Source organism: Sciurus carolinensis, chromosome 9 (assembly GCF_902686445.1).
Source record: "Sciurus carolinensis chromosome 9, mSciCar1.2, whole genome shotgun sequence".
NCBI classification, from domain to species: Eukaryota; Metazoa; Chordata; class Mammalia; order Rodentia; family Sciuridae; genus Sciurus; species Sciurus carolinensis.
In genome coordinates this window covers 15,497,982-15,524,295 of record NC_062221.1, presented here as the reverse complement: position 1 = coordinate 15,524,295, position 26,314 = coordinate 15,497,982, and the positions used below count along the sequence as shown (strand labels likewise).

The window sequence follows — 26,314 nt, the reverse complement described above, 5'->3', positions numbered from 1 at the left end:
CCTTTCGATTTCAGGCATCCTTGCCTCAGCGAAGACCTCTGCCTAGAACAGAATGCTTGTTTCCCTCCTGGAGTCCAAGGACATGCTCCCTGTCCCTCAAGACGCACCCTGTTCCCTTTCCCCAACTTTCCTTACCCAAATTTGGTTTTAGGGGGCTGGGGTTGTGGTTCTGTGGTAGAGCATTTGCCTAGTTTGTGTGAGGTCCTGGGTTCGATCCTCAGCACCACATAAAAATAAATAAATAAAGCAAAGGTATTGTGTCCGTCTATAACTAAAAATATTTTTTAAAAGTTTTTGGTTTTTAGACTGCCCCATCCACAGCCCTGGACGCCCCTCAGTGTAGTGCCGTGATCTTCATTTAGGAGCGGTCTGTGGCTACCTCCTCCATCGGACCAGGGGCTCCAGAAGGTGGCTGAGAGGGGGAGGAAGTACTTGGTTTCTCTGAACTGATTCTGCCAACAACACAATTTGATTTTAATGAACGTATTGAAAATGTATTAGCGATAGTAATATGTGACTGTATAAATTGAAGAGTTGCTGGCTGAGGTCTGTCCATTCATTGCTTTGTTTACCACAGTAAGCCTCTTGGCTATTACTCCCATTTTACAAAATAAATGAAACAAAATGCTCTGTGATCATGAAACGCCAGGTGACAAGAAACATGAAACAATGCATAAGCCATCATTTGTTCAGCAGCGTGGTAATAGAACGTGACCAGGAAAATCTGCTTTATTAGTTGATATGACTAGTAACATCTAGTTCTTTCAGTAGCAAATACACATTGCACTCAGAATTTGGCATAAACAAGCACCGATCAACAGATGAGATGGTAGTTTATATTTATTAACATTTAGATGACACAAATAGTCTTTTTTTTTTTTTTTTTTTTTAAAGAATGTCAATGATTGATTTCAAGCCCTAAGTCACAAGATCAGGGTAACAAACCCAGCTTTGCCAATTGCTGGCTATGTGGTGCTGGGACTTTGGCTTAATTTTTCCAAGACTCAGTGTCTCCTCTTTGGAATGGAAATATCTCACAGCCATCCAGGGTGTCGTGAGAAGGAGAGCAAGGTGGTGTGTGTGAAGGTGATTTGTCAGTGGTACAGGACTAGACAGGAATAGGGCTGAGTGCTCTTGTCTTTGCTCTGTGTCTGGGTCCAGAAGGTTGGCCTCTGGGAGGAGCCAGGATGGGAAGGTGGCGTTCTGCTGGGTAAGCGGATATGGAGATATGGCGCAGAGACAATGGCAGGCAGTCTGAATTCCACGGCAGGGCGGGGCACAGGGATGCTGGGTTGTGAGCCTGAGCAAAACAAATGGATTGAGCTACCCTGGAGAAAGCGGGGAATGGAACAGAATGGTTAGAAAAGTTAGTCAAACTGTGTTTATTGAAACAACGGAGCAGAGACAGTATAACTGTTTAGGGTTTGTGTTGAGTCACCTGCAACCAGAGATCAACCCAGAGGCCATGGATCAGCCCCAGGAAGCGTGGATTCTTGTTCTTTTGCTCTTAGGTTGTTCCCAACAACTGTTCCTAGCAGCTCTGAAGCTTTCTGGTCTGACCTCAGAGTCACTTACCTGTGGTCTCAGCGTCTCCATTCTAAAGGTATTGGTGCGTTACCACGACCAGAGCTGCACACACTCCTCGCCACATTCTGACGCTGTGCCTCATGTTCAGTCTCCTCCTTTCAAGAGCCCACTGAGACTTTATATCTTTTATTCTAGCAGATTGAAGAGTATTTCCTAAGTAGGCATCAGCACAGCATTAGTGACTTTGAAGTGTGATTCAGGTGGGTGAGAAGGACTGTCACATTCAACTACAATCGCCCTGCCTTTCAGCCACAGGTGCCACCATCCTAATCTGGAGCAGGGATCAGTTAGCACATTTAAGTGATCAGTAGGTGTATTCTTTGATAGAACCGACATTCTGAAATATTTCAGCAGGCGGGGAAAGGATGGACCAAATGAACACAATTAAATTTAATGAGATGAAATAAATGAAGTTTTGAGTTTCACTTAAAAAATTAGTCCTGAAAGTTTGGAACCCAAAGAGGGAGGCAGAAAATAAGAAGTGAAAAGCCCATGCTCTCCACCCCTGCAGAAAGTTTGTATAGTAAAAAATAAAATGAATAAGGGAGCACCTACTGTCCGCCGTGCATTCGACTGAGTGCTCATCTGCCTTCATTTAATCCCCCCGATGATTAGCTTCCTTTTATAGAGGAGACTGAGGCTTAGTGAGGTCAGGTCCTTCCCAAGGTCACATGCAGTAAGTGGGGGCCCAGCATCTGCCATTTAAGGAGCATGGTGTGGTGAGGCTCAGAGAACCAGAAGTCTGGACACCTGTCTGGGTCACCCCGTGTGATCTTCAGCTTCTCTATAAAATATGCAGGGGGATAGTTGAAGGAATTTGGAGCCCAGGAAAAGACCAGGGAGGGTGAGCCCTCAGAGGGTGTGGAGCAGAGGGCCCTCATCACTCCTTGGTGAAGACCTCTCAGGTGGAGACCCCCACACTGTGGGGGTGGCCCCGTCCCTGATCCAAACAGCCTCTGAAATCCGGGTGTGGCGCGTGCAGAATGATTTGAGCGAACGCCACGCCACAAGCCAGGCGCTTTGCTTCTTGTTATCTGAAACACCCCAAGGTCATTGGTCCATGTCAAAGCAGGGCTTGCTCATCTACTCCACTGTTTTGAGAACAGTTTGGGGGCTGAGTTTGTCAGCTCCTGGGGACCCAAGAGCGTGTGCGTGGTGTGTGTGTGTATGTTCAGCACCATCTTGTGGACACGGAAGTGGGCATGGGCTGTGGTCACCAACTGTGACGGAATGCCCAGACGCAACCTGAAACAGCTGCCACTAGGACAGGGATCATGTTTTTAAGAGAGCCGCCTGCTCTCAGAGCCAGGGGAGCTGACATTAATGACTCTAACCCTATTATTAAACCCAAGGCACCTAGAAGAGCAGAAGTGGATGGTCAGCAACTCAGCGAGCGCCAGGGCTTCCTGGGAGTTGTGCAGCCTACAGGGAGCTGTCTGCTAGGGATGCACCGGTACAGAAGCCCCCTGGGGGAACCCAGGCCCCTTCCGTCAGGCCCTCCCCCTGCATCCCGTGTCCAGCCCTGCCTCTCCAGCCTCAGACATCCCTCTGCCCTGCCTCCTCTCCTTGCTGGTACTGATGTCACTCAGCATCACTCACCTTATTGTGCATGAAAGTCCCCTTCCCACCAGGTGAGGATGGAAGGGAATGAAGTGTGAAGAGCACAGAGAGCTCCCAGCCCATCTCCTAAACATTCTGACGGAAGCTGGCTACCTTGGTGTTTCTGTGTGTGAAAAATTGGGTAAAACTCCAATCTAGGTCTCGGCAATCTGACTCAGTCCCTTTGCCTAGTTGGGAAGGGCCAACACGTGGGCCTCTAGAAGCCCCTCGAGGGGTAGAACTCCTCTCTGGCAACTCAAAGCCCATCCTTTTCTAGGGTTAGTCTGCATAGGAGGAGTACAGGGTACGATCTCTTCAGTGGGCATGTGGGGCTCCCCGCAACAGAAGAGTCACTAATTTTGTGTCAGTAATACGTAGTTATCAACTATATCATAATGTTACATGGTGATGCACGTGCCTGTTCTGTGACAGTGTTCTAAGTTCATCACTGTTCTGAAAATTATTAACACATTCTCCCAAGGCCTTACAGTAGGAATTCTGACTGTATTACTGATAGTCCCCAATTTTGCTAAATATTTGTTCTTCCTCTTACCTCTCCTGAGTACTTTTTAGCGTGTTTCCCTTCTTTTGGGGCCAGCCTGACCTGAGCCCACCAGAGCTCATTGTGCCTGGACTTCCGGGAGGCCCTCCGAGCCTGGGACTCTGCAGGCCAATCATCACTTCAGCTTCAGGGAAATCCCCTCTTACAAACCGACCCTGTCAACCATCAAGCGTTAGACTGGTTGCTAGCATCGCTGAAAGATGAGCTGGAGGAAGGAGTTGGAGGTATCGTTCTGTTGTTTTCTAGAATTTTCATCCAAAATGATCAGGGTGAAAAAGAGCAATAGAATGAAATTTACCTTTTCTCTGTATTATCTCACTTAATCCTCATTAAGAACGAGGTTGCACTGTCATATCTACTTTATAGATTCAAAAAAACAATAAATCTAGAATGTTAATATAATGGACTTCTACAAGTTCATATAGCTAGTGTATTAGCAGAACTGGAATGTGAGCCCCGGCACTGTAAGCAAAGGCCTTGTTTTACCCTCGGGAACAGAGATTACCAGCTGCACAGGGAGAAAAAAGGTGACCTGACAGAGCAGGGGAGGGGAAAACTTGAAACTACTGACTACGTCTGACAGTTGCCAATCATTTTAATCAAGGATTTTGATGCAAGTTTGAATCACAATCTGGAATAAATCACATAAATATGCTACACCTCAAAGTGAACACGACGTTTTCTTTTTTCTTACTGGACAAAATACTAATGAATTCATGGAGATTTAAAGAATTATGAAATCAGAAATCCAAAACCAGGGCCAGGCATGGTGGCCCACGCCTGTAATCCCAGCCACTCAGGAGACTGAGGCAGGAGGATAGTGGATTCAAAACCAGCTTCAGCAAAAGCAAGGCACTAAGAAACTCAGTGAGACCCTGACTCTAAATAAAATATAAAATAGGGGATATGGCTCAGTGGTCGAGTGCCCCTGAGTTCAATCCCCAGTACCAAAAAAAAAAAAAAAAAAAACCAAAACCATAAAAATTCTCCCTAAAATAAACCATAACCAAAAGGATGTGTTCTTAGGTTCCTACTTTAGAGTAAGAGCTAGGACTTTGCATGCCAAAGATCCCCTTTGCGTGCAAAGAAAGGAGCAGGTGTGGTCTGCCCAGAGTCTGTAAACAGACCAGAGAGGTGAGCAGGCAGAGTGCAGGGGAAGGGAAAAGAATGTCACCACCCACAACAGGCAGATGGTCCAGCAAACAGGCAACATCCCCGCTTCGTTTATACTTGTCAATTTATAGCCAAATACGAGTGGCCTTCTGACTTAAAAGGAAAAGCACACATAACAAATTTATTAGTACTCTAAGTATATGTTTTAAACAGATTATTTTGGCCCCTTCTTACCAGGCTTTCTACCCGAACAGCTAATAAGTAGTCACCTTTAAAGATCTTTATTTAGATTTTTAATGCCTCTTCCCACAGGCTCAGAAGAAGCGTCAACAGTGCCACTAATGAAAGAAAAGAGAACCATTTAGATGGTTTTTGTGAGCAGATGCCCATGTGTGTGGTGGCTCAGGCTTGGGGGTAGCTGCTCCGCCCTAAGGAGGAAGGATCAAGTTGGTGGGCGCTGTGGGCTGTCAAGCAACGGCAGGGTCGCAGGGAACTCTGAGCACACCGTGAGATATGACCTTTGTCGCTGCCATTGAGGAATTTCACATTCCCTGATTTGGGGAGCCAAGACTTAGCTAGTCCTTGCTCTTACTGATGTTTGTGGTTAATAATAATCATTTATCAAAATAATAGTAATAGAATAGCTAATGTTTATGGAGCCCAATTTTGTGCCATATACTACTGAGCACTTTATGGGTCTTACCATTTAGTCCTCATGTTAACCCTAGTCGCTCCTGTTAGGAGCTCCATTTGGCAGATGAGGTGCAAAGAGTCTAAGAAACTTACCCTGGTCTTGATTGAATCAGGGCCACTGACGCCAAGATCCGGGTTCTTGCCACCGTACTAGACTGGACACCGTCTGCCTTATCCTCTGTTGTCCTTAGCTAGAGAGCCCTGTTATAGGAAAGTCCTAGTGTAGTGTTTGGGGGTCTCTCCTTCTCCTGGTTGATAGCTTCAGTCTTCGCTGCATTCCCTTTCTATGCCCTCTTCTAATTGGCATCCCAATTAGAAGATAATGATGCCATTACCATATGACAGTCAAGAAATGGTGGGGGGAGACCTTCAATAAATATTGTCTTGAAACAGAAAGTAGATAAAAAATTAAAGGAATTAATATTTGTGAACAGCATACATTACATTACATTGAAGCTTATTAAGAAAATGAATTAAAAGTAGAATTTTCTGGAAAATACTGAACCGCCCTTAAATGTTCACCCCAGGAACCCCTGATGGTACATGATGGTACATGTGGTATTTCTGATCATATTAGAGACATGGTCTCCCTCTGGCAGGGGTTGCAGGTCAGAAGTGGAAACGCTAAGTTCTTTATTCTGTCTTGGTGCTCACGAGCTTGAGTCACAGTCTGCCCCTTGCTAGCTAAATGATCTTGACTGAGTTCCGCAACCTCTCTGAATCTGTTTTATTATCTGTAAAATTAGGCTGTGAGGCCTGAACGGGTCCACTGGATGTGGTGTGCCCCGCAGTGCCGGGTACACAGACGTGCCCTTTACATGCTGGAGTACAGGTCTTGGCCGTCACGCCTGCATGATCTTCCTCCTGCCGAAGAATAAGTTGACATGGGGACCTGGACTCATTTGCGGAGGGATGTGGACGTCATTTAAAGTAACTTTTGGAAGCACTGCCCAGAGGGGCTCCAACATGAGCTGGAGACAGTGACCCGTTTCTTCACACTGTCGTCAGAAGCCACGGGCCAGCTTGTGGGCACTGCACATCTCGGGAGTTTTCAGCAGGATGCAGACTAGTGAAGCACACAGCAGAATGCAGGTAACACACCTGCCTGGATCCCTCTCCCCAGCGTCTGCTGTCACTTGGCTCCGCCGGGAAGCGCCCGTTACCACGGGCTCTCCATCTCGCCCTTGGCTGCCTGATAGAGAAGGGAGCCCGTGTTTTTGGAGTGGCTCATTTCCTGGAGCACTGGGATTCACAAGCACCCATAGTTCCGTAACCCAGAAGCAGATCACAGGCCCAGCACCACTCCAGATCTGCCTCTCAGAAGAGGAGGTCGGGCAAGGGAGGGGACGAGGCTGGGAGGTTGCAGGGAGTGGGAAGGCACAGGAGTGCCAGAAGGGAGGATGTCACGTGAGCACGAAGTCCTCCCCAGACATCAAGGCCTGACCCTGCACAAGTGTGCTGCCAACTTTTCATTTTTAGTATTTAATAAAGTTAATTTTTAAAAAGTTGGTTGCCAATATAGTCCAAGCCCCCAAGACAAAGACCCCAGCCCTGGATTTTGAGCACAACATCTCAGGAGAATTTGAAGGACTGTTCCTTTCCTCACTTGAGCCAAAGCAGTCACAGTGAGTGATCATTCTGGGTTTTGAAGCTGTGTCAGTGTTCTCACTAGTTTGGGCAGTAAGATCTTACGAGCTCGGCTCTGGGCCACCACTGTTGACTTGGTTTTCATGTAGTGTTTTTGTTTTCCCCTTTCAGGATTGCTTTCTTGATTTTATTGATACAAACGTGTACCCCACCCCCTCCCCATAGCATGGTGGGGAATCAGCGGGGCAGTCACGTTGACCTGACGCTGGTCCTAAAAGCTTGCTGACGTGCCAAGTGTGCTGCTTCTGTAAAGCTGACTCGTGGCGGGTGCTCTTTGGTTCCGCATTCATCTTGGAAATGTTTATCAGCCCCTCTTACGTAGCAGTCGCGGAGCTGATTGCTGGGGAAACTGGTAAACAGACTCAGCCTCACACGAGTGTACTCTGTTGGTAAGGCACGTGTTTGTCAAGTGACTTTGAATGGCAGTCATAATAAGTACTGGAAAGAAAAGCGTGCTGTGAGTGCGTAACAGAGGACCTAATGGGGACCCGGTGGGCTGCTGCCCAGACTAGAGGGCACTCCAGGCTGCAGAGGGCCTGAGATGGGAAGGACCTGGCACATTCAAGGAACAGAAAGAGGCCTCGTGTTGGATAGAGTGGCAGGAAGTGAGGTCAAATCACAGGGGATTTTATAAACCTTTGCAAGGACACTGGGATATGAATGTGGGGTTCTGGCCAGCCTCTGATTGTGTCCCTGCTCCCTCCTGACCAGGAGAGCCTCTTCCCCAGGTACCCTGTGCTCTCATGCTGCACCCTGGGCTGGCTGGTCCCCAGCTCAAGCCTCATGACCCTGAACCTGCACCAGGCCCTCAACGAGAGGGTGAACCTGCACACTGCTGTGGGGGAGAGAGGCACACAGCTCACCTTCCTCATGTGTCCGCTTTAGATCAGTCGGTCCTGACTGCGGGGATGTTTTCTGAGCTGTGGGACAGACGCCGTGACTGACTGCATGCCAGGCAGTACCTGGAGGATGCCTGCTGTACGGTCATTGTCCATCTGGCCAGCCACTTAGGACCCCAGGCCTAAGTGGCACCGTCCAGCAATGTCGAGATTGTCCTGGGAACTGCCGCCATGATAGGGGCTGCTCATCTTAACTCTGAATCTCGGCTCCGCTTCTTGGGTCCTCCCGGCACGTTCTTCAGTATCTTTCAGTGATTTTCCAGCATGTGACTCAGGCTGGCTGTCCCTGATGGCCTACCTCTTAAGTCCCAGCATAGGTCTATTCCTGCTTGGAACTTCCTTGGGGGTGATCCTATATAATAAGCCTGCAGTTTGAACTTGGTGCTGGGCCCTTTTGTGCTGTTTAGAGCAGGTCACCTTCTCTGACTCCGTCTGCACTGTGTGTGCAGGTGCACAAGAGGATTCAGAGTGCAGCAGGCTGAACACTGTTCCGCCATCAGGAATTACACGCCCTGGTGTAAGCAAGTCACTTCTCTGGGCTCAGTTTCTACACATTAATAATATCAGCTTCCATATATTGAGCATTGACTCTGTTAATTCATTTAATTCCTCAGTATGTACTGATATTTCCATTTTGTGTGCCTACTATATGCTGTGACCTGGAGAGGTAGTTGTGAGTAGTGAACAGGATAAATAAGGCCCTGTCCCTTTTGGAACTTACTTTCTGGTAGGCACAGTGGACAGGAAATAAGCAGACAGGTACAGTAGTCCCCCTTTATCCAAAGTTTCACTGTTCACCCTTTCAGTGACCCAAGGTCAGCTGCAGTCTGAAAATAATACATGGAAAATTTCAGAAATAACTCATAAGTTTTAAATGAAATTTTACTTCAGTTTATTATTTGTTATTGTTAATCTCTGACTATTCCTAATTGGTAAATTAAATTTTATCATTGGTGTGTGTGCTTGGAAAAAACAGCATCTACAGGGTTTGGTTCTATCTTTAGTTCCAGGCCTCCAGCGAGGGTTGTGGAGTATCTCTCCTGTAGATAAGTGGGGACTGTGGTAACTGCAATTTGAGGTAAGTGGTAGGAAGGAATAAACATCATGATCGGAGGGCAGGTATAAGGGGGAGCAGGTAGCAGGAAGGGGTGTCCCAGGTGAGGTTGGAGCATCAGAGGGGGCCAGCCATGGCAGTACTGGAGCCAGTGTTTCAGAGGCCCCAAGCCCAGATGGGACTGGGCAGGTGCATAAGCCAAGTGGGCAGAAGATCAGGGTGGGAGGGAACAAATGAATATGAAGACCTACGCGGTCTTCTCCTGCAGAGCCTCGGGCTGGAGGCTCTCCGAGACCAAGCCCAAGGAAAAGTAATGGCAGTCGCACCTTCTCCATGTCACAGTGCATACCTCAGATACTTCAGATAAAGCTGTATCCATCTCACGTGGGCAAAGTGATTGTGTCAGTTGGGTCAGCCCCTGAACATAGCACGTGTGTCTGAGGACTTCTGGAGAGGCCTCAGACATAGTAACCTCTAGGCCACAACAGAGTCTGGACTTTAAGGCTTGGGAAGGCCACCAGTAGGGCTGTTAGCAGGGCTTGACTTGATCTCACCTGTCAGTCACCCTGCATACGACTTAAAGGGGGGCTGCACGAGCCGTTCCCTCTCTAGCCCCTGGTTGGCAGGGTACAGTTGAGTCTCAAGCTGCTCGCAGCTGATACACATCAAACTCCTACTGTGCCAAGTACTGCTCTCGGTGCCTTTTGCGTACATTACGTCACCCACGCCTTTCTACCCAGGGTCTGGTTCATCCAGAAAGAACTGGTGTGAACTGTGATCCACTTCTTGCAGGAGTCCAGTGCAGAGGGACTGAGGGTGGGTCAGGGGAGCAGTGAGGAGGTGCATTTAGGTTGTTTGACACCACAGTGGCAGTGGTGCACTGTCCATTTGAGGGGAACCTGTCCTCACCATTCTTGTTTAGAAGCCAGAGTGGAGAGGCTTCCTCCGCCCTCCCCCGGGGGCAGTAGTCAATTGAGAAAGGTAGGGTTAACTCGGCCAGCTCTTGTGGTTCACAAGAAAATGATATTTGGTCTTTGAAACCAATCTGTTCATGCTAAGTCACTCCTACAGTGAGAAGTTTCAGGGGACAGGAACCCTGTCCTCAGTCCCTGCGACATCCCGATGAAAACCGCCCATTACACTTGGAACTCCTGTCAGTGGAATTTGGTTGAAACGGGGACACAGCCCACAAGGGCCTCAGAGACGGCTTCTCCAAGCCTGTTTGCCAGGTTTTTTAAGCAAGCAGGTGTCCAGACAAGCTTGATCCTGAGATGAACCCAAGGTACTCAGGCTCCCCTTAAACACTGCTGTGTTTTAAAATGAGAGAGAAAAAAAAAAAAAAGAAAAAGAAAAAGAAAAGAAACCAGGACCTTCTCCCCCTTTCATCTTTCCAAATAAGCTACCTAAAATATTTAAGTGGCCCGTTGCATCATTCACGAGTCTCACAGTGCCTGTTCTCACAGCCCATGTGCACGCAAGTACAAGCCTGGAGACCAGACCGACTGTTTACCTTCTCCAGGTAATGGGGAAGGTGGCCCCAGCCAGCTCCCTGCTGTGGCGCGCTCCAAGGCCCTGGGAGGTCGCCCTGTAGAACCGCCTGAGTTTCGGTTAAGAAAACACGCTTCCCTGGCACCCGGTGCCTTCTTGACTCTGACAGCTTACGTGCATTAAACCCTGATTCATGCTCTTCTGTGCCCTTTCGGGCCCCATGCAGAAGACAAAAGCAAGAGGATTTTCCTTTTCCTAGACGCAGCTCAACTCTATAAAGGGCTTCTGTTTTGTAATCTGTTTTTGAGATCTGATGCATGTGTTTCTAACACCCCATCACGTGAGGTCTGACGTAGACACCCAACACGACTGTGAGCAAATGTACTGCAGAAATGCGTGTGGGTCGTTTGCAGCCAGCTCCCGAAGCGAAATGTCCTCTGTGAGAAAACTCCCCGCAGGACCAGCAGACCCCTGCAGTAGAGTCGACGCCAGGACAGGCTCCGCTCCGGCCCCATATGGACTGTGAGTTTGACTTTTGCAGGACTGCAGGTCAGTATCCTAATACAGTGCGTTCTTTTTTTAGTTAGGGTTTATTTCTAAGTTTCTTTTTATAGAGGACGGCTTGCAGTAGAGAGAGGAGGAAGTTGTTCTCTTGATTCCGTTTTATTATTTGTCTTAGGAATTGAGCAGCCAGGGTGCTGGTGAGAGGGCTCTTGGCCTTGTCCTCTGATCAGAAGATTTAGAAAAATGGGGTTCAGTCTGGCCCTGAAGAGTAGACACGTGACTTCCACTTCTCACTAAGGAAGTTCACTGGAAAGTTATTTCACTCTCTTTTCGTGTCTTAAGGATCTACTAATAAAGTTATGCCAGATTTTTATTAATAAGCCTTTAAAGGTCTACATAGTAGATACGTAAAGTTTATGTGGAAAATATCATTTTAATTTTTTTTTTTTACTTCCATAAATTTTAGTAAAATTGCCTGAATTAATTGGAAAGAAGGTTTAATTATGCTGGAAGTACTGGGAAGTAGCTGGTTAGATCATTGCCAAGAACTGCTTCCTTTGTTTTCAAATCCAGCCCCAGAATGAGTGAACCAAGGCCTGAAAGCAGCATTCGGGACACAGCGTGGGGCGGATTTTGAGTAGGTGAATAGACAGATTCATTTGGGCAAACAGATCACTATGAACAAGCTGGTTCTTGAGGCTTGGTGTACGGGGACACAAGCAAAGACAGATTGTACAGACAGAATCATGCCCTGCAAATCCAAGGACGATCTCCTCAGTACAGCGTGGACAGGCCTGTTGTCACCTGGCTTTGAAGCCATGCTCAAATTCAAGAGATAGTTAGCAATCATGTCAAGTTTAGAAAAGCAGTGACAGGTACAGAGTACCTGTGTGATGCTGGGTATGTCCATCTGTTTCTCTGTCCCTTGGTCTCCCCATCTGTCTCCTGGGAATTTCTGCTTTGTATTTTATTGTACTTTCATTCACTTTCTCTTTAGTCCTTTTAGGTTTATATAGAACTTATCTTATTGAGCAAAATAATTCCCTGGTGGGAGAAATCATTTAAAAATTATCGTAAACATCTTCTATTGGCTAGCACAGCAGTTCTCAAATTTATTGATCCCAAGGCCCCCTTATAGAAACCATTGAGGACCCAAAGAGCATTCATTCATCTACATTTTGTCTGTTGGTGTTTATCATATTCGAAATTTTAAATGAGAATATAAAACTATTAACTCATGAAAAATGACTGGTAAAACCAATCGCAAGATAAAGTAACATTTTACTAAAATGACTGTCCTCTAAAATGAAAAAAATAATAGTGAAAAGAGTGTATTCGTTTATATTTTTATAAATATATTTAAGTTTGGCTTAAAAAAGATGGCTGGGTTTTTATGTGCTCTTACACTCGGTTGCAATACAGCATGTTGTGTTAGTTGAGGTATGAAAAGAAAATTCAGCCTCACACAAGCAAGCATTTGGAAAAGGAGGAGTTTTTAAATAGGCTTTTCAGTTGGTTGTAGATATTTTTTGATACTACACCAAAACTTGACAAGTGGTCGTTTCTTAAGTTAGTTGCAACATAGAATCTGAAACTTTTAATGTACAATGAACTTTTAATGTTCTGTTACATTTAAATCTACTATTTTCTGTTGCATGGTTTAGCCCATACATGATTTTTTGGTAACAGTATGCATTGGTCATTGGAAAATATTGGTTTGGGCTGGGGATACAGCTCAGTTGGTAGAGTGCTTTCCTCACAAGCACAAGGTCCTGGGTTCAATCCCTAGCACCTCAAAAAAAAAAAAAAAAAAAAAAGAAAGAAAGAAAATACTGGTTTACTGCGTTAGGCAGATCTACATTTGATCTTTCAACTACATCACATAATGTCACGTTTGTTGACATCATCTGCCTCACAGTGCGCTCCTTACGAATACATGTTTCCAATTTTGAAATTTTCCCTTTAAAACCAAATTTTATTACTGGCAACAAAATATCCTTGAAGTGACAGATAGTCTTAGTCCAACTTCATGTCTCAATCGACATAGTTTTTCTGTCAGTCCTTTCAAATAAAGCTGTGTTCATGAAAACAGTTGGCTAATTCAGCTCACAACTCAAAGAGCCCCCAATTTCCCAGATGCAGAGCCATTGTGGTGCTTGAGTGTACATGAAAAGTGTTTTACACGCACCTCCCACTTCCCCAAATATTAAAATGCATAGATCTACTCCAGGGTCAAGACCTAATAAAGTGAATAATTCTCACTCCTTCAATTGGGTGTGACTGATGTGGCGCCTGCCAATTTGCCAGCAGTTTTACCCATCATTGCTTTTGTATGTTTCCGGCACATCTCAACATCCTTTTTTTTTTTTTTTAAGGCAAATAATATCTTAGTGTCATGTGAAAATAATTTTGATCTCAGAAACCTAGAGAAGGGTCTTGAGAGACAGAGGTCCATGAAACACCATAAGAACTGCCAGATTAGAAGAATGCTAGGGAGAAAAAAAAAAAAAAAGTTCTACAAGAATTGATTTTTATTTTCCTAGTCATTTTGCTGTGTCTGTAGTGGAATCTGGGTTCATTTAGGTCTGATTTTTAAGGCTGTAAATCAGGGCGTGCTGTAAGCACATTATGTAATCGAAGCCATTGCTACCCCGGGTCTGAGAAGCCAGTTCCTCTCACTCTCTATCAACGTCACCAAGGATGTACCCTGCCGGTACAGAGGACAAAAAGATAAGACTGTCCCTGCACTCAAGGAGCTCCAGGGAGGATATATGTGAACAATTGAATAATCCCATATGCTAGAATGATGGTATGGACCAAGAAGTAGAATCCCAGAGGTGGGAGGCTGCCTAGAGGAGGTATCAGTTGGAGGACATCTCAGGATTGCCAGCTGGGGGAGCCTCGGGATCAAGAGAGACGGACACCTCACGGGTTTTCTCTAAAGCTTGATCCAGATGAACCGTGCAGGTTTTACGAAATCAGGAGAAGAGGAGCCTAGGACGAAAGAGATCGTGTGCCATATGCGCTGTGCCTTGTGGGCCATGATTTGGGGAACAGTGAGGCCAGGATGGAGCAGAGGCTGCTGCCTCTGCCTTCATGCACATCTGTGCTATTCAAATGTCTCACCACGAACAGAGATTTATATTCTTTTTTTAGAGCAGGAGATTCTACAAAGCAGATGAAGCAAAGTCATTTTAATCGTCAAAAGTACGTGACTTAGTGCCCGTGTTTGCATTATACGTATTTGTAGTTTTCATTAAGGCAGGGGATGGCAGGAGACACGGCAGCAGGGGCTAGGAATTCTCCAAATATACTGATTAACTGGAACTTCCCAGTGGCATTTGTGGAAAGTCTAATTATAAAGGATGCTTATCATGCATTTATAAAATTCTTTAAAGCTCTTTATATAATTATAAGGTGCACTTTATGTTAATACAGGCAGATGTATATCAGAATTTATATTAAAAATATATATTACAGTGTTGGGGTTGTGGCTCAGTGGTGGAGCGCTTGCCTAGCATGTGTGAGGCACTGGGTTCAATTCTCAGCACCACGTATAAGTAAATGAATAAGATAAAGGCCCATCAACAACTAAATATATATATATATATATAAAATATATACATATTTACATATATATTACAATACAGGCTGACCATTCATTCTGATTTCCTAGGATACTATCCCAATGTTTACCTCTTTTCCTGGCAGAGCTATTACTTGTAGCTACTTTCTCAAGTGTCCTATTTTGGGTGCTGAATTATATGTTCACCCTATTTATATGTCAGTGTTTATTATAAAATATATTTATAGCATATGTTCATATATGTTTATATATCCAACACGTATTATACATAACATTTTGGCTACATACATATGTATGTGTGTATTTTAAGAATATATTTTAAAAACTCTTCTGGCTAAAGTGACTCAGGATGATAGTAATATAAGGCAGATGACCATGTTATCTAATTATAAACCAGTTTGGTTTTTTATATTGGCTCACCAAAATTTTTATATCTGGGACATTCTTGTTAGCCTTTCTCATGCATATCTAGTCCATCTCAGTAACACCATTAAGAATAGTGAATTAATTGTACAGAACTTGCCTTTTAGAAAAAATTTAAATAAGCTACGTGCAAATTATTTCTCATCTTGCCGGACATGGTGGTGCTCGCTCATAATCCCGGCAACTCAGGAGGCTGAGGCATGAAGATTGCAAGTTCAAAGCCAGTCTCAGCAACATAGTGAAACCCTGTCTCAAAATAAATAAATAAATAAATAAATAAATAAAAAGGCCTGGGTATGTGGCTCAGTGGTCAAGCGCCTCTAGGTTCAATACCTGGTACCAAATATATATATATATTTCTTGTCTGACTTAGATTTCTTTTTCTGAAATCCATCATGGCTTTCGACCGGCTTCTGGGGCCTCTGTTTTGAGTTACTCCGTATGAAGAAACAGAGTGAGCAGGTTAAGAGCTGGTACAAGTGACTGCCCTCCTCCCCCACGAGCGCCAGGTCTCAGTTTTCATTTGGGTATGACCCTAAGGTACGTCCGCCAGACCTGCAAGTCCAGTGCTATTTTACTTCCTGTTCTTATCAGTCGGGCAAACAGAACCTGCCGAAGAGGCCAGGCCGACGGAGTTCCTTGGAGATGCCGCTTGTGATAAGCGCTCTGGCAGGCAGTGTGTGCGTAGGGGGCCCAGCTCCTGGGCACCAGTCTGTGCCAGGCAGGCAGCAACCCCGGTATTGCCCATCTCGCTGCTTTTCAATAAGGGACATTTCATTTTCAAAATAAACTTCAAATCTTAGAGGTTTTCAACGTTCATTAGCTAAATTTTTTTAAAATGTGGAGGCTGGGGTTGAAGCTCGGTGGTACAGCGCTTGTCTGGCATGAGCAACACCCTGGGTTCCATCCTCAGTATAGGGGTGGGAGCGGGGAAAGAGAGAGAAAACCTGGGAGTCAAACAAGACCTTCGGGAGCAGATTTGCCCACTGCCTACACCAGGTCCCCACTGGCCCACGGACTTCACACTCCTCTCTTCATTCTGCTTCGGATGCTTTCAGCTGCAGCGCCTTCTGAGATCACCTATGAGCTGGCCAACGATGCTCTGATGGCATTTGTGACACAATGTGGTGGCTGAGGGCGAGAGGAGGAGTTAGATCTTTCCATTGCCTCTTCAGCAAGTTTCACTGCCTTTCCAATTTGTATTCGAAGATTTGGATTCTTTGTTTTAAGCTGCTACAGGAGCTTCTGCGTTACGCGCTTGTTGATGGCACGAAATTCTGACTCTTCCTCTTGCCGCCTGCAATTCCCTTTTCTCCCTTTGTCCATATCTACACAGCTGAATTCCACCCATCAGGATCCTGTGGTGTTGGGTGGGTGTTGGGGAGCCTCTCCCCTCTGCCTGCCTCACACCCCTTCTCCAGCCAGGCTCCTCTAAATGCCCATAACCTTCTCCCTGCTCACCTGAGCCAGTGTTCCCTGGGTATCTTTGTTCTGCAGTGTTTCATGGACACACCTTATTTCCCCTGCTACCCCACGAACCCTTGAGGGCAGAGTTTTTTGTCGTTTTTTTCTTATAGCGCTGGGTTTTAGTCAGCCCTTGATTTTGGATGGTCGACTCAGTACCACTGGAGAAGGTGAGAGGAGGCTTTTCATGTTCACTCTTTGTACCTTTTCAGTTTGGGATCAGGTGAATGTGTTACTCACAAAATAAAGTCATAAAATTACACATGGATTCCAGGGTCTCTGCCCAGCTGTGCTCAAATCTCTGCGGGGAGAGATGGGGCCTGAATCTGCAAATCTGCACTGTGTTAAAGCAGCCAGGTGATTTTGATTGCATAGCCAGGTTTGGGAACAGCTGTCCAAAAGCATATGGTAGGAATTCAGCAAGTGTTTTTTTCCGAGGAGGAATGCCTTCTACTTAGCAGTTCAATAAATATTTTTTGAAAGAATTAAAATAAGTTTTAAGTTCAGATACTACTATCACCCCACCCATCCCACTTTCTCAGCCAGGGAGCAGAACCATCTCCGAGTGCCCAGGCTCTCCCTGTGTCTGGGAAGGAAGGACTACTCCCTACCTGGACCACTAGGATGGACTAGCCCCGGCATGCCTGCCTCTGAGCCTTAGAGCACACTAGCCAATCTGATTTTTTGTTTTTAATTCAAGTTGATTATGACTTTCAATGGTTCCCTACAACCTACAGTGTAAAATTTACTAAGGGGGTCCTCTAGAGCCCTTTATGATCCCGTCTGGTCTGACTCTTCCTTTCCTAGCCCACCTCATTGAACAGGTACACAGAAAGCGCTAAGTTGCGGCAGTCGCTGGGAATGGGCGGCCTACACCCTCTCCAGCCGCCACCCAGACCATGCTCACCCCCGCGTGTAGTCAACCCTTCTGTGGCTTTTTTGTTGTTGGCTTTTCCCATTCCTTCTGCTCAGCGCCCTTCTAGCACCCTTGTTTGTTTATGCATTGAAGCCTGCCATCCAGGGTCCTGTAAATAAATTGTAACTTAGTCTCTTTTGTTGTGTGTGTACTGGGGATTGAACCCAGGTGGGCTTAACCACTGAGCTACATCCCCAACCCATCTTTTTTTTGAGACAGGGTCTTGCTAAGTAGCTGAGGTTCTGTCTCAGTCCCTGAATCACTGGGATTTCAGGCATGTGCCACTGTGCCCGGCTGTACTTAACATTTTATACTCACCACCTGTCAAGGCCTACCATCACGGATCCAGTTATTAATTGACAGTTCTCTTTCAGCCCAGCCCTGAGCTCCTTGAGAACAGACACGTGCCTCTTCACTCCCCTCCGTCCTCCAGTCTCCAAGCACCACATCTGACCATGCTCAGTGTTAACATATTTGCTGGAAAAAATTAAGAATGAAAAAAATTTTTTTGCTTGTGTTAAGAGGCAAATCAAGCTACTACTTAATAACTAAGATTTTTAAAGCATTTCTGCCATGCAAAGGTAGCTATTCCCCTGGACAATGTCACATGTGAATTTTCTAAAGTTATGAGGATTTTTAAATGACATGTACAAAAATACCTATTATTATATACATTATTCTAGTGCTAAAAATGCCAAAGGTGTTATTGTTAACAGTTGGCCTTTCACTAAGTGAACCATGTGAGAGAAGAATCAGAGGACTCCACAGAAGTGATGGGGCTTTGTGGGCTTTTTGTTTTTTTGTTTGTTGGTACAGGGATTGAGCCCAGGGGTACTTAAGCACTGAGTACTTCCCTACTCCCTTTTTATATTTTATTTAGATACAGGGTTTCGCTGAGTTGCTTAAGTGAAGTTGCTAAGGCTGGCTTTGAACTCACAATCCTCCTGCCTCAGCCCCCCAAGCTGTTGGAAGTCTTTGTGTATAATAAACCTGAGCCAAGATACCACCAATATTTATTGACCTGATCAAAAGACTGCACAGTAGGCCCTCCATATCTGTAGGTTTCACACCCATGGATTCAACTAACCAGAGCTTAAAATATTTGGGTAAATAATTATGCCTGTGCTGAACATATGCAGATTTTTTTCTTGCCATTATTCCCTAGACAATATACTATAGTAACTATTTATATAACATTCACATTTTATTAGTTGCAAGTAATTTAGAGATGATTGAAAGTATATAGGAATGTGTGCATAAGTTATATGCAAATACTAATGCCATTTTTTTTTTTATAAAGGATTTGAGCATCTGTGGATCTCAGTATCTGCAGAGGGTCTTGGAACCAATCCCCCACGATACTGAGGGATGACTCTGCTACCCGGATGGAAGTAGAGCCTCATGGGAATTTAAAACACTGCAGAGTGTTTTAGAAGAAGCAGTTTTGAATTATAAAGATAAAATAGATGACATCAGATAGATCTAAGCCAATATAGAAGCCACCTTTTTGATTCATAGAGCATGCATTTTATCAGACCTGAGACTTTCCAGGCAGACTGGATAAAGAATTGAAATAAGAAGCCAAACAGGATGAGAATAACTGAATCAATGGAGAAAGCAGATTCTGCTGGCCCAGAGCAGAGACATAAGGAAGGCAAAAGAAACATCAGCACAGATCATTTTTGCCCTGTAACTGCATGAAGGACAAACTCCTGAGTCTGTTCAGGGAGACCCTTTCTCCCTGCAGGATACAGGGGAAGCCATAGATATTTCATTTCATTGAATTTCATTTTTATTTGTAGAAACAATCCCCACACTTCTAGAAAAGACTCACGGAAAAGTTCAATTAAACACAGGGGAAACAAGAGAAGAACGATTGTTAAATAAAGGAAGTGAGACAGTAGTCACACCAGAACCCTAAGAATGGCTACAATTGATGACGAAAGTTAGCTCTAAGCTTCCTTGTCTGTGGTGCATATATTGTTCTCATTATCTGAACTGAAGAATTTGTTGGTAGGAAGGTACCTTTTTCCTGTGGCTGAATTTGTCAAATGATGTTTGTATAAAGAATGCTAAATAATATAATTGGCCCAGCTTATAATAACCACTTTACAAAATGGTAAAGAGATTCTTTGTGTGGCCACCTGGTCTTTCCAACCGAATAAATGCAGTGAGCTAAATGCTATATTCCAGTGCTAAGAAGACACTGGTGGTTGAGAGATCATCAAACTTTGTGGCTTTCTGGAAACGACACATCCGGGGTGGCACAGAGAGAGACTAGAGGGATGACTGGTCAATATGCCCCACAGACAGAGGCTTTTTTAAAATTTTTAATTGCAGAGATGATCTAACAGTAGATAGGGAAAATAGCGAGTTGCTATTAGCCTGTTTTTTAATGAACGGTACTAGAACAGAACAAGGTACCTCATGTAGCCAGGGCATTACTTTCATTTCAGGTCGCTGTGTACCGTGTTTCTTTCTTGGGTAAATGTGAAAGCTGCCACTTTGGTCATCCCTCACTAGAATGTCACTTAGTAGGCTCTGACCATGCCAGCTCACAGTGTAGGATCTAGATAAAGAATAACAACACCCATCCCCACCCCACCCTGAGAGAGAGACAGAGAGAGAGAGAGTGTGTGTGTGTACACAGGTGTGACATACAAGGAATAAACATAAAGGAAGATAACAACAGGATCCCCAGAGAACAAGAGCCACTGTGCCTTTAAATTGTTCTGATTTAGGAATCTGCCAGGAGGCATATGACCATAGACTTAGGAATATACTTTTCCTGGTTTTGTGATTGGTCTCTTTTGTTTCTCTTCTGTAACTCGGAGTTCTTTTTGTAGTCTACTTTGGCTATAATGAGGGGGAAATCAGATTAGGAACGCACCAGGGCCTCTGGTACAGAGGGGTAGGTGACCCTGGTGGTCTGCCATCGCACAGACAGTGCAGACGGTGGTCAGAGCCACACCTTAGAATGGCTCCTTCGGTTCTTGCTGGTTCTCTGGGCAGGCAGTACCCTCACGTACAGATAGAAACCACTTGCTTAGGGAAAACTCTTTTTATATTGCTATTTTCCTGCTTTATATATTATGTCTGGATCAGGTCATCAGGGTCGTCTTTGAGAACAGGTGGGAGGCCCGTGGCAGGATTGTGACACTGCCCAGCTCCAGGGTATCAGTGCAACATGCTTGAGTGGTAACGAGACCCTTAGCATTTGGAAAAACAAACAATACCCGCCCTGCACACAAATTTGGACTCACATACCCGGTTACAACTTTGGAGGGGGAAGGAGGAAGAGCATTCTGGGAGGATTTCCAATCATGATAACTATTAGCAATGGTATGAGAAACAGGCTGGGGCGAGAGAAAGATTAGCTCTAATGTTGACTTCAAGTCGGAATGAGATTTAAAAAAAAAAAAAAAAACCTGAATTTTCATACCTAAAAAAAAGGTTTTCTCAGAAGTTGTGAAGCATCTAGAAATAAAGAAGCCACTTGTGGAAGGGGCTCTGACCATTTGTCCCCTCTTGTTTCAGATGACAGTCATGTCCCTTTCCAGGGACCTCAAGGATGACTTTCACAGTGACACGGTGCTCTCCATCTTAAATGAGCAGCGTATCCGGGGCATTTTATGTGATGTCACCATCATTGTGGAAGATACCAAGTTCAAAGCCCACAGCAATGTCCTGGCCGCTTCAAGCCTTTATTTCAAAAACATCTTTTGGAGCCACACAATCTGCATTTCCAGCCATGTCCTGGAGCTGGATGATCTCAAAGCTGAAGTGTTCACAGAAATACTTAATTATATCTACAGCTCCACAGTCGTCGTCAAGAGACAGGAAACGGTCACCGATCTTGCGGCTGCGGGGAAAAAACTGGGAATATCGTTCCTGGAAGATCTGACTGACCGCAACTTCTCGAATTCCCCAGGTCCCTATGTGTTCTGCATTACTGAAAAGGGAGTGGTCAAAGAAGAGAAAAATGAGAAAAGGCACGAAGAGCCAGCCCTCGCTAACGGGCCAAGGATCACGAATGCGTTTTCCATCATCGAGACAGAAAATAGTAATAACATGTTTTCTCCGCTGGACTTGAGGGCCAGTTTTAAAAAAGTCTCCGACTCCATGCGGACGGCCAGCCTTGGCCTGGAGAGGACCGACGTCTGCCAGGAGGCAGAGCCGGTCCGCACGCTGGCCGAGCACTCGTACGCCGTCTCGTCCATCACCGAGGCCTACCGGAGCCAGCCTGCGCGCGAGCAGGAGAGCAGCTCACCTGCCCAAGCAGGTAAGGACAATTGTGAGGCTCCTGCCGCAAAGCCGAAAACCTGCCGGAAGCCAAAGACCTCCATACCCCAGGATTCTGACTCAACCTCAGAAAATATACCACCCCCGCCTGTGACCGCCCCAGAGGCTACCCAGGAAAGAAGTCCCCAGCCCGCCGCGGTCCTCCCCCATTCCAAATCTCCCAGCAACGAAGGCGACGTCCATTTTTCCAGGGAAGATGAAAATCAGTCTTCGGCTGTTCCTGGGCCACCAGCAGCAGCAGAGGTCCCTCCGCTGGTCTACAATTGCAGCTGTTGTTCCAAATCCTTCGACAGCAGCGCTCTGCTCAGTGCCCACATGCAGCTGCACAAGCCAACCCAGGAGCCTTTAGTGTGCAAGTATTGCAACAAACAGTTCACCACCCTGAACAGACTGGATCGGCACGAACAGATCTGTATGAGGTCAAGCCACATGCCTGTCCCTGGAGAAAACCAGCGCTTCTTAGAAAATTATCCCACCATTGGACAGAATGGAGGTTCCTTCACTGGTCCAGAACCATTACTATCTGAAAACAGGGTTGGTGAATTTTCCAGTCCTGGCAGTACCTTGCCAGACACGGACCACATGGTTAAATTTGTTAATGGGCAAATGCTCTACAGTTGTGTCGTGTGCAAACGTAGTTATGTGACTTTATCCAGCCTCCGAAGACACGCAAACGTCCACTCGTGGAGAAGAACATACCCTTGCCATTACTGCAACAAAGTCTTTGCATTGGCAGAGTACAGGACAAGACACGAAATCTGGCACACCGGGGAAAGGCGGTATCAGTGCATTTTCTGTCTTGAAACTTTTATGACTTACTATATCCTTAAAAACCATCAGAAGTCTTTCCATGCCATAGATCATAGACTTTCCATCAACAAAAAAACAGCCAATGGGGGCTTGAAGCCTACTGTCTATCCGTATAAGCTTTATAGGCTCCTGCCTATGAAGTGCAAGAGAGCTCCTTATAAGAGCTACCGAAATTCTTCCTATGAAAATGCGCGAGAAAACGGTCAGATGAATGAGTCCGCGCCTGGCGCCTATGTTGTTCAGAATCCACGCAGCTCTGAGTTGTCTACACTGAATTTCCAAGAGAACGTGAACGCCTTGACCAACAGTCCCGCCGTCCCTTTGGAAACATCCGCGTGTCGGGACACGCCCACTTCTGCCAACGCACAAAACGCGCAGGGCACCAAATGGGGAGAGGAGACGTTGAAAATCGATCTTGACAATAACTTCTATTCAACTGAGGTATCAGTCTCGTCCACTGAGAATGCGGTCAGTTCTGACCCCCAGGGAGGGGAACTACCTGTTTCATCTTTGAGCAATGGCGGTGAGAACCCAGCCTCTGTGATCAGCTACAGTGGCCCGGCACCCTCGGTCATCGTGCATAGTAGCCAGTTTTCATCAGTGATAATGCACAGTAATGCCGTCGCTGCCATGACCAGCAGCAACCACAGAGCCCCTGGAGAGCCAGCTGCCAACCAGCCCCTGAAAGATGACAGCAAGCCTGAGATGGATAAAGTGGGCAGATCTGCAAGCAGACCCAAAAGCATTAAGGAGAAAAAGAAAACTATTCCGCATAACAGGGGAGAGATAGCGGAGGAATCAAAATATGCAGCCGATCCTGGAGGGTCCTTGAGCAAAACCACAAACCTTGAAGAAACCAGTAAAATTGAAACCTACATTGCAAAACCTGCTCTGCCGGGAACCTCCACAAATAGCAACGTGGCCCCACTTTGCCAAATAACAGTGAAAATTGGGAATGAAGCCATTGTGAAAAGGCATATCCTAGGATCTAAATTATTTTACAAAAGAGGGAGAAGACCTAAGTATGAAATGCAGGAGGAGGCGTTGCCGCAAGAGAGTGACCTGGAGACCCACAGAGAGAGCCCCCTGGGGCTTTGCCAGTCCGAGTGTGTGGAGATGAATGAGGTGTTCGATGACGCAAGCGACCAGGATTCCACTGACAAGCCGTGGCGCCCTTACTACAACTACAAGCCCAAAAAGAAATCCAGACAGTTGAGAAAAATGAGGAAGGTCAACTGGAAGAAAGAGCGGGGCAGCAGGAGCCCGAGCAATAGGTGTAAATTCCCAGCAGAACTGGACTGTGCTGTGGGGAAGTCGCCTCCAGACAAGGCCTTTGAGGAAGAAGACAACAAAGAGATGCCCAAGCTGCAGTGTGAACTCTGCGATGGAGACAAAGCCTCCGGGGCCGGAAGCCACGGAAGGCCCCACCGGCATCTCACCTCCAAGCCTTATGTCTGCGAGCTGTGTGCCAAGCAGTTCCAGAGCCCTTCCACGCTCAAAATGCACATGAGATGCCACACTGGGGAGAAGCCGTACCAGTGCAAGACCTGTGGACGCTGCTTTTCAGTGCAAGGGAACTTACAGAAACACGAACGCATCCACCTGGGCGTGAAGGAGTTCATCTGTCAGTATTGCAACAAGGCGTTCACCTTGAATGAGACCCTCAAAATCCACGAGAGAATCCACACCGGCGAAAAGCGTTACCGCTGTCAGTTCTGCTTCCAGAGTTTTTTGTATCTCTCCACAAAAAGGAATCATGAGCAGAGGCATATCCGAGAGCATGATGGGAAAGGCTTTGCTTGCTTCCAGTGCCCCAAAATTTGCAAGACAGCTGCTGCTCTCGGGATGCACCAAAAGAAACACTTATTCAAAAACCCAAGTCAGCAGGAGAAAACGGGGGACGTGAGCCAGGAAAACTCAAATCCCTCGGAGAATCGACATCTCATGGATTCAGAAGACTGTGATCAAAAGGATCACGCACAAACCATTGTTGAAAATGTCCTCTGAGTGGCAGTAGTTAGAAAAATCTTCGGAAAGATAAGTTGGTGGGGATTTTTTTTTTTTTTAAGTTTAGTTTTTTTGTTTTGTTTTTTTGTTTAGAATTTTGTTTTTGTTCACATAATAACAGTCATGAAGGAGTGAAATGTAAAAAAAAAAAAAAAAAAAAAAAAAAAAAATCTCATTTGTGAAAACTCCAGAAAAAAGGATCCTAACATCTACTTTGAGTTTTAGCATTAACTTCATAAAGTGCACAAAAATAAAATAGCTGAATCCTCCAACATCCCAAGTATCTTGTGAAAGTTAATGAAGTTCTTAGCTGTGGTATTTCTACCAGTGAAAGAGGAGTTTAATTTTAGCCTAATTTAAAACTTAATAGTAAATGCTAATAAGAGCTGGCTACTGAACTGTCTTTAATCACTGGAGAAAATAAGGGTCAGATATGAAGATGGCATCTTCAAAATATGTGAAATGATAAGTGAGCTCTGACAGTATTTATTCCCACCCAGCTTCTGCACTCTTCAAATGTGTTTAAATTAATGGGTAGATATGAAACACTTAACAATATAACTGAAAACGTGTGTAATGAGGAACCTACAGTAGGACATTCATACATTATCTAGAACGACTTCTGCAAATAGACCTTGTAAAATACATTTATGAATCACAAGAACTTTGAACTGTCCATATCCCCTGCAGAGAATTCTGACAAGCAATAGAGCTGCCAATAATGAGAATTGGTGTGAAATGAGTAGAACTGACTTAAGAGCATGCGCACGCTTTTAGACGGAATGCTGTGCGGTTCCCTGGAAGTATGGCTGAGCTGTTACTAGAACTGGTCTACTCAAGTCACAGAGAACATAGGTCATGCCTTATCTGTGGGGGAAAGCCTTCCCAGAATTTACCTGTGATTACCTGTGCCATACCTTACTTTGCAATGGCCTCATCTCAGAGAATGAGAGAGGGTCAAATTCTTCTGAAACTCTGCAGTCTTCCAGCCGTCACAAGGCCATGGCCGTGGATGTGGGGATCTGTTCCAGACAGACAAGGGTGCAAGTAAACCTGGCATTTCCCATTCCACAAAAAGGAGTGTCCAGGAGATTTAGTACAAGGCATACACGTGCTAGGGAAAGTGACAACCTCGCCCCTGTGATTACTAGCCTTCTTGGAGATCATGCAGCCCACAAGTCCATCCTAGTATAAGATGGAAGGACAGTAGCCCACCTCCAGGCCCATTAATGACTTGAGCGGGCAAGAGGAAGTGATAGGCCTTCCTCACCCCAAACAGGAGCTTTGTTTTTGAGGGTTGGGGAGGTGGAATATAGAGTTCTGCCCCTTAATTATATCACTCAGAAATCTATCCCCAAATCCAGAAGCTTTATGTTCCTACCTGCAGACACCTCGGTCCCTTGCTAACAGCCCACCTAGGTTCTTTACCGTTCTTTTACACTGACCCGGCCCGGCTCGTGAGCATTGCCCTCAAAAATCCGGTTGCGCTACAGGATATTCTGTCATGTGGACTAGGTTTTGGAAAGCTGAAACTTAACGATTCTTACTTTTAAAACTGCCAGAATAGAGGGAGAAAGAATACATTCCTTCCCTTTTGATCACCAGAGGGAGCAGAATTCAGAACCGAGTTCAAGGGTAACCAGCAGCCATCCATGTCCAT

General features: G+C 45.5%; 1 protein-coding gene across 8 annotated transcripts in view; it reads left to right on the top strand.

Moving 5' to 3' along the window:
• Zbtb38 (zinc finger and BTB domain containing 38) overlaps positions 1–26,314 on the top strand; it is a 97,705-nt gene that overhangs the window by 46,884 nt on the left and 24,507 nt on the right. The window contains exons 6-7 of one of the 8 annotated variants that reach the window (XR_007110196.1): positions 6,301–6,646; positions 7,313–10,217. The exons of 5 other annotated variants lie outside the window; for them this stretch is intronic. Coding sequence is in view for 1 of the 3 variants with exons in the window: in XM_047564115.1 (XP_047420071.1) it covers positions 6,614–6,646; positions 21,073–24,654 (3,615 nt within the window). In the remaining 2 variants the exon portion in view is untranslated. Of the gene's footprint in view, positions 1–6,300; positions 6,647–7,312; positions 10,218–10,617; positions 10,945–21,072; positions 24,763–26,314 lie in introns of those variants that run through there. 2 more of the 8 variants (XM_047564115.1, XR_007110200.1) reach the window with 2 other exon arrangements.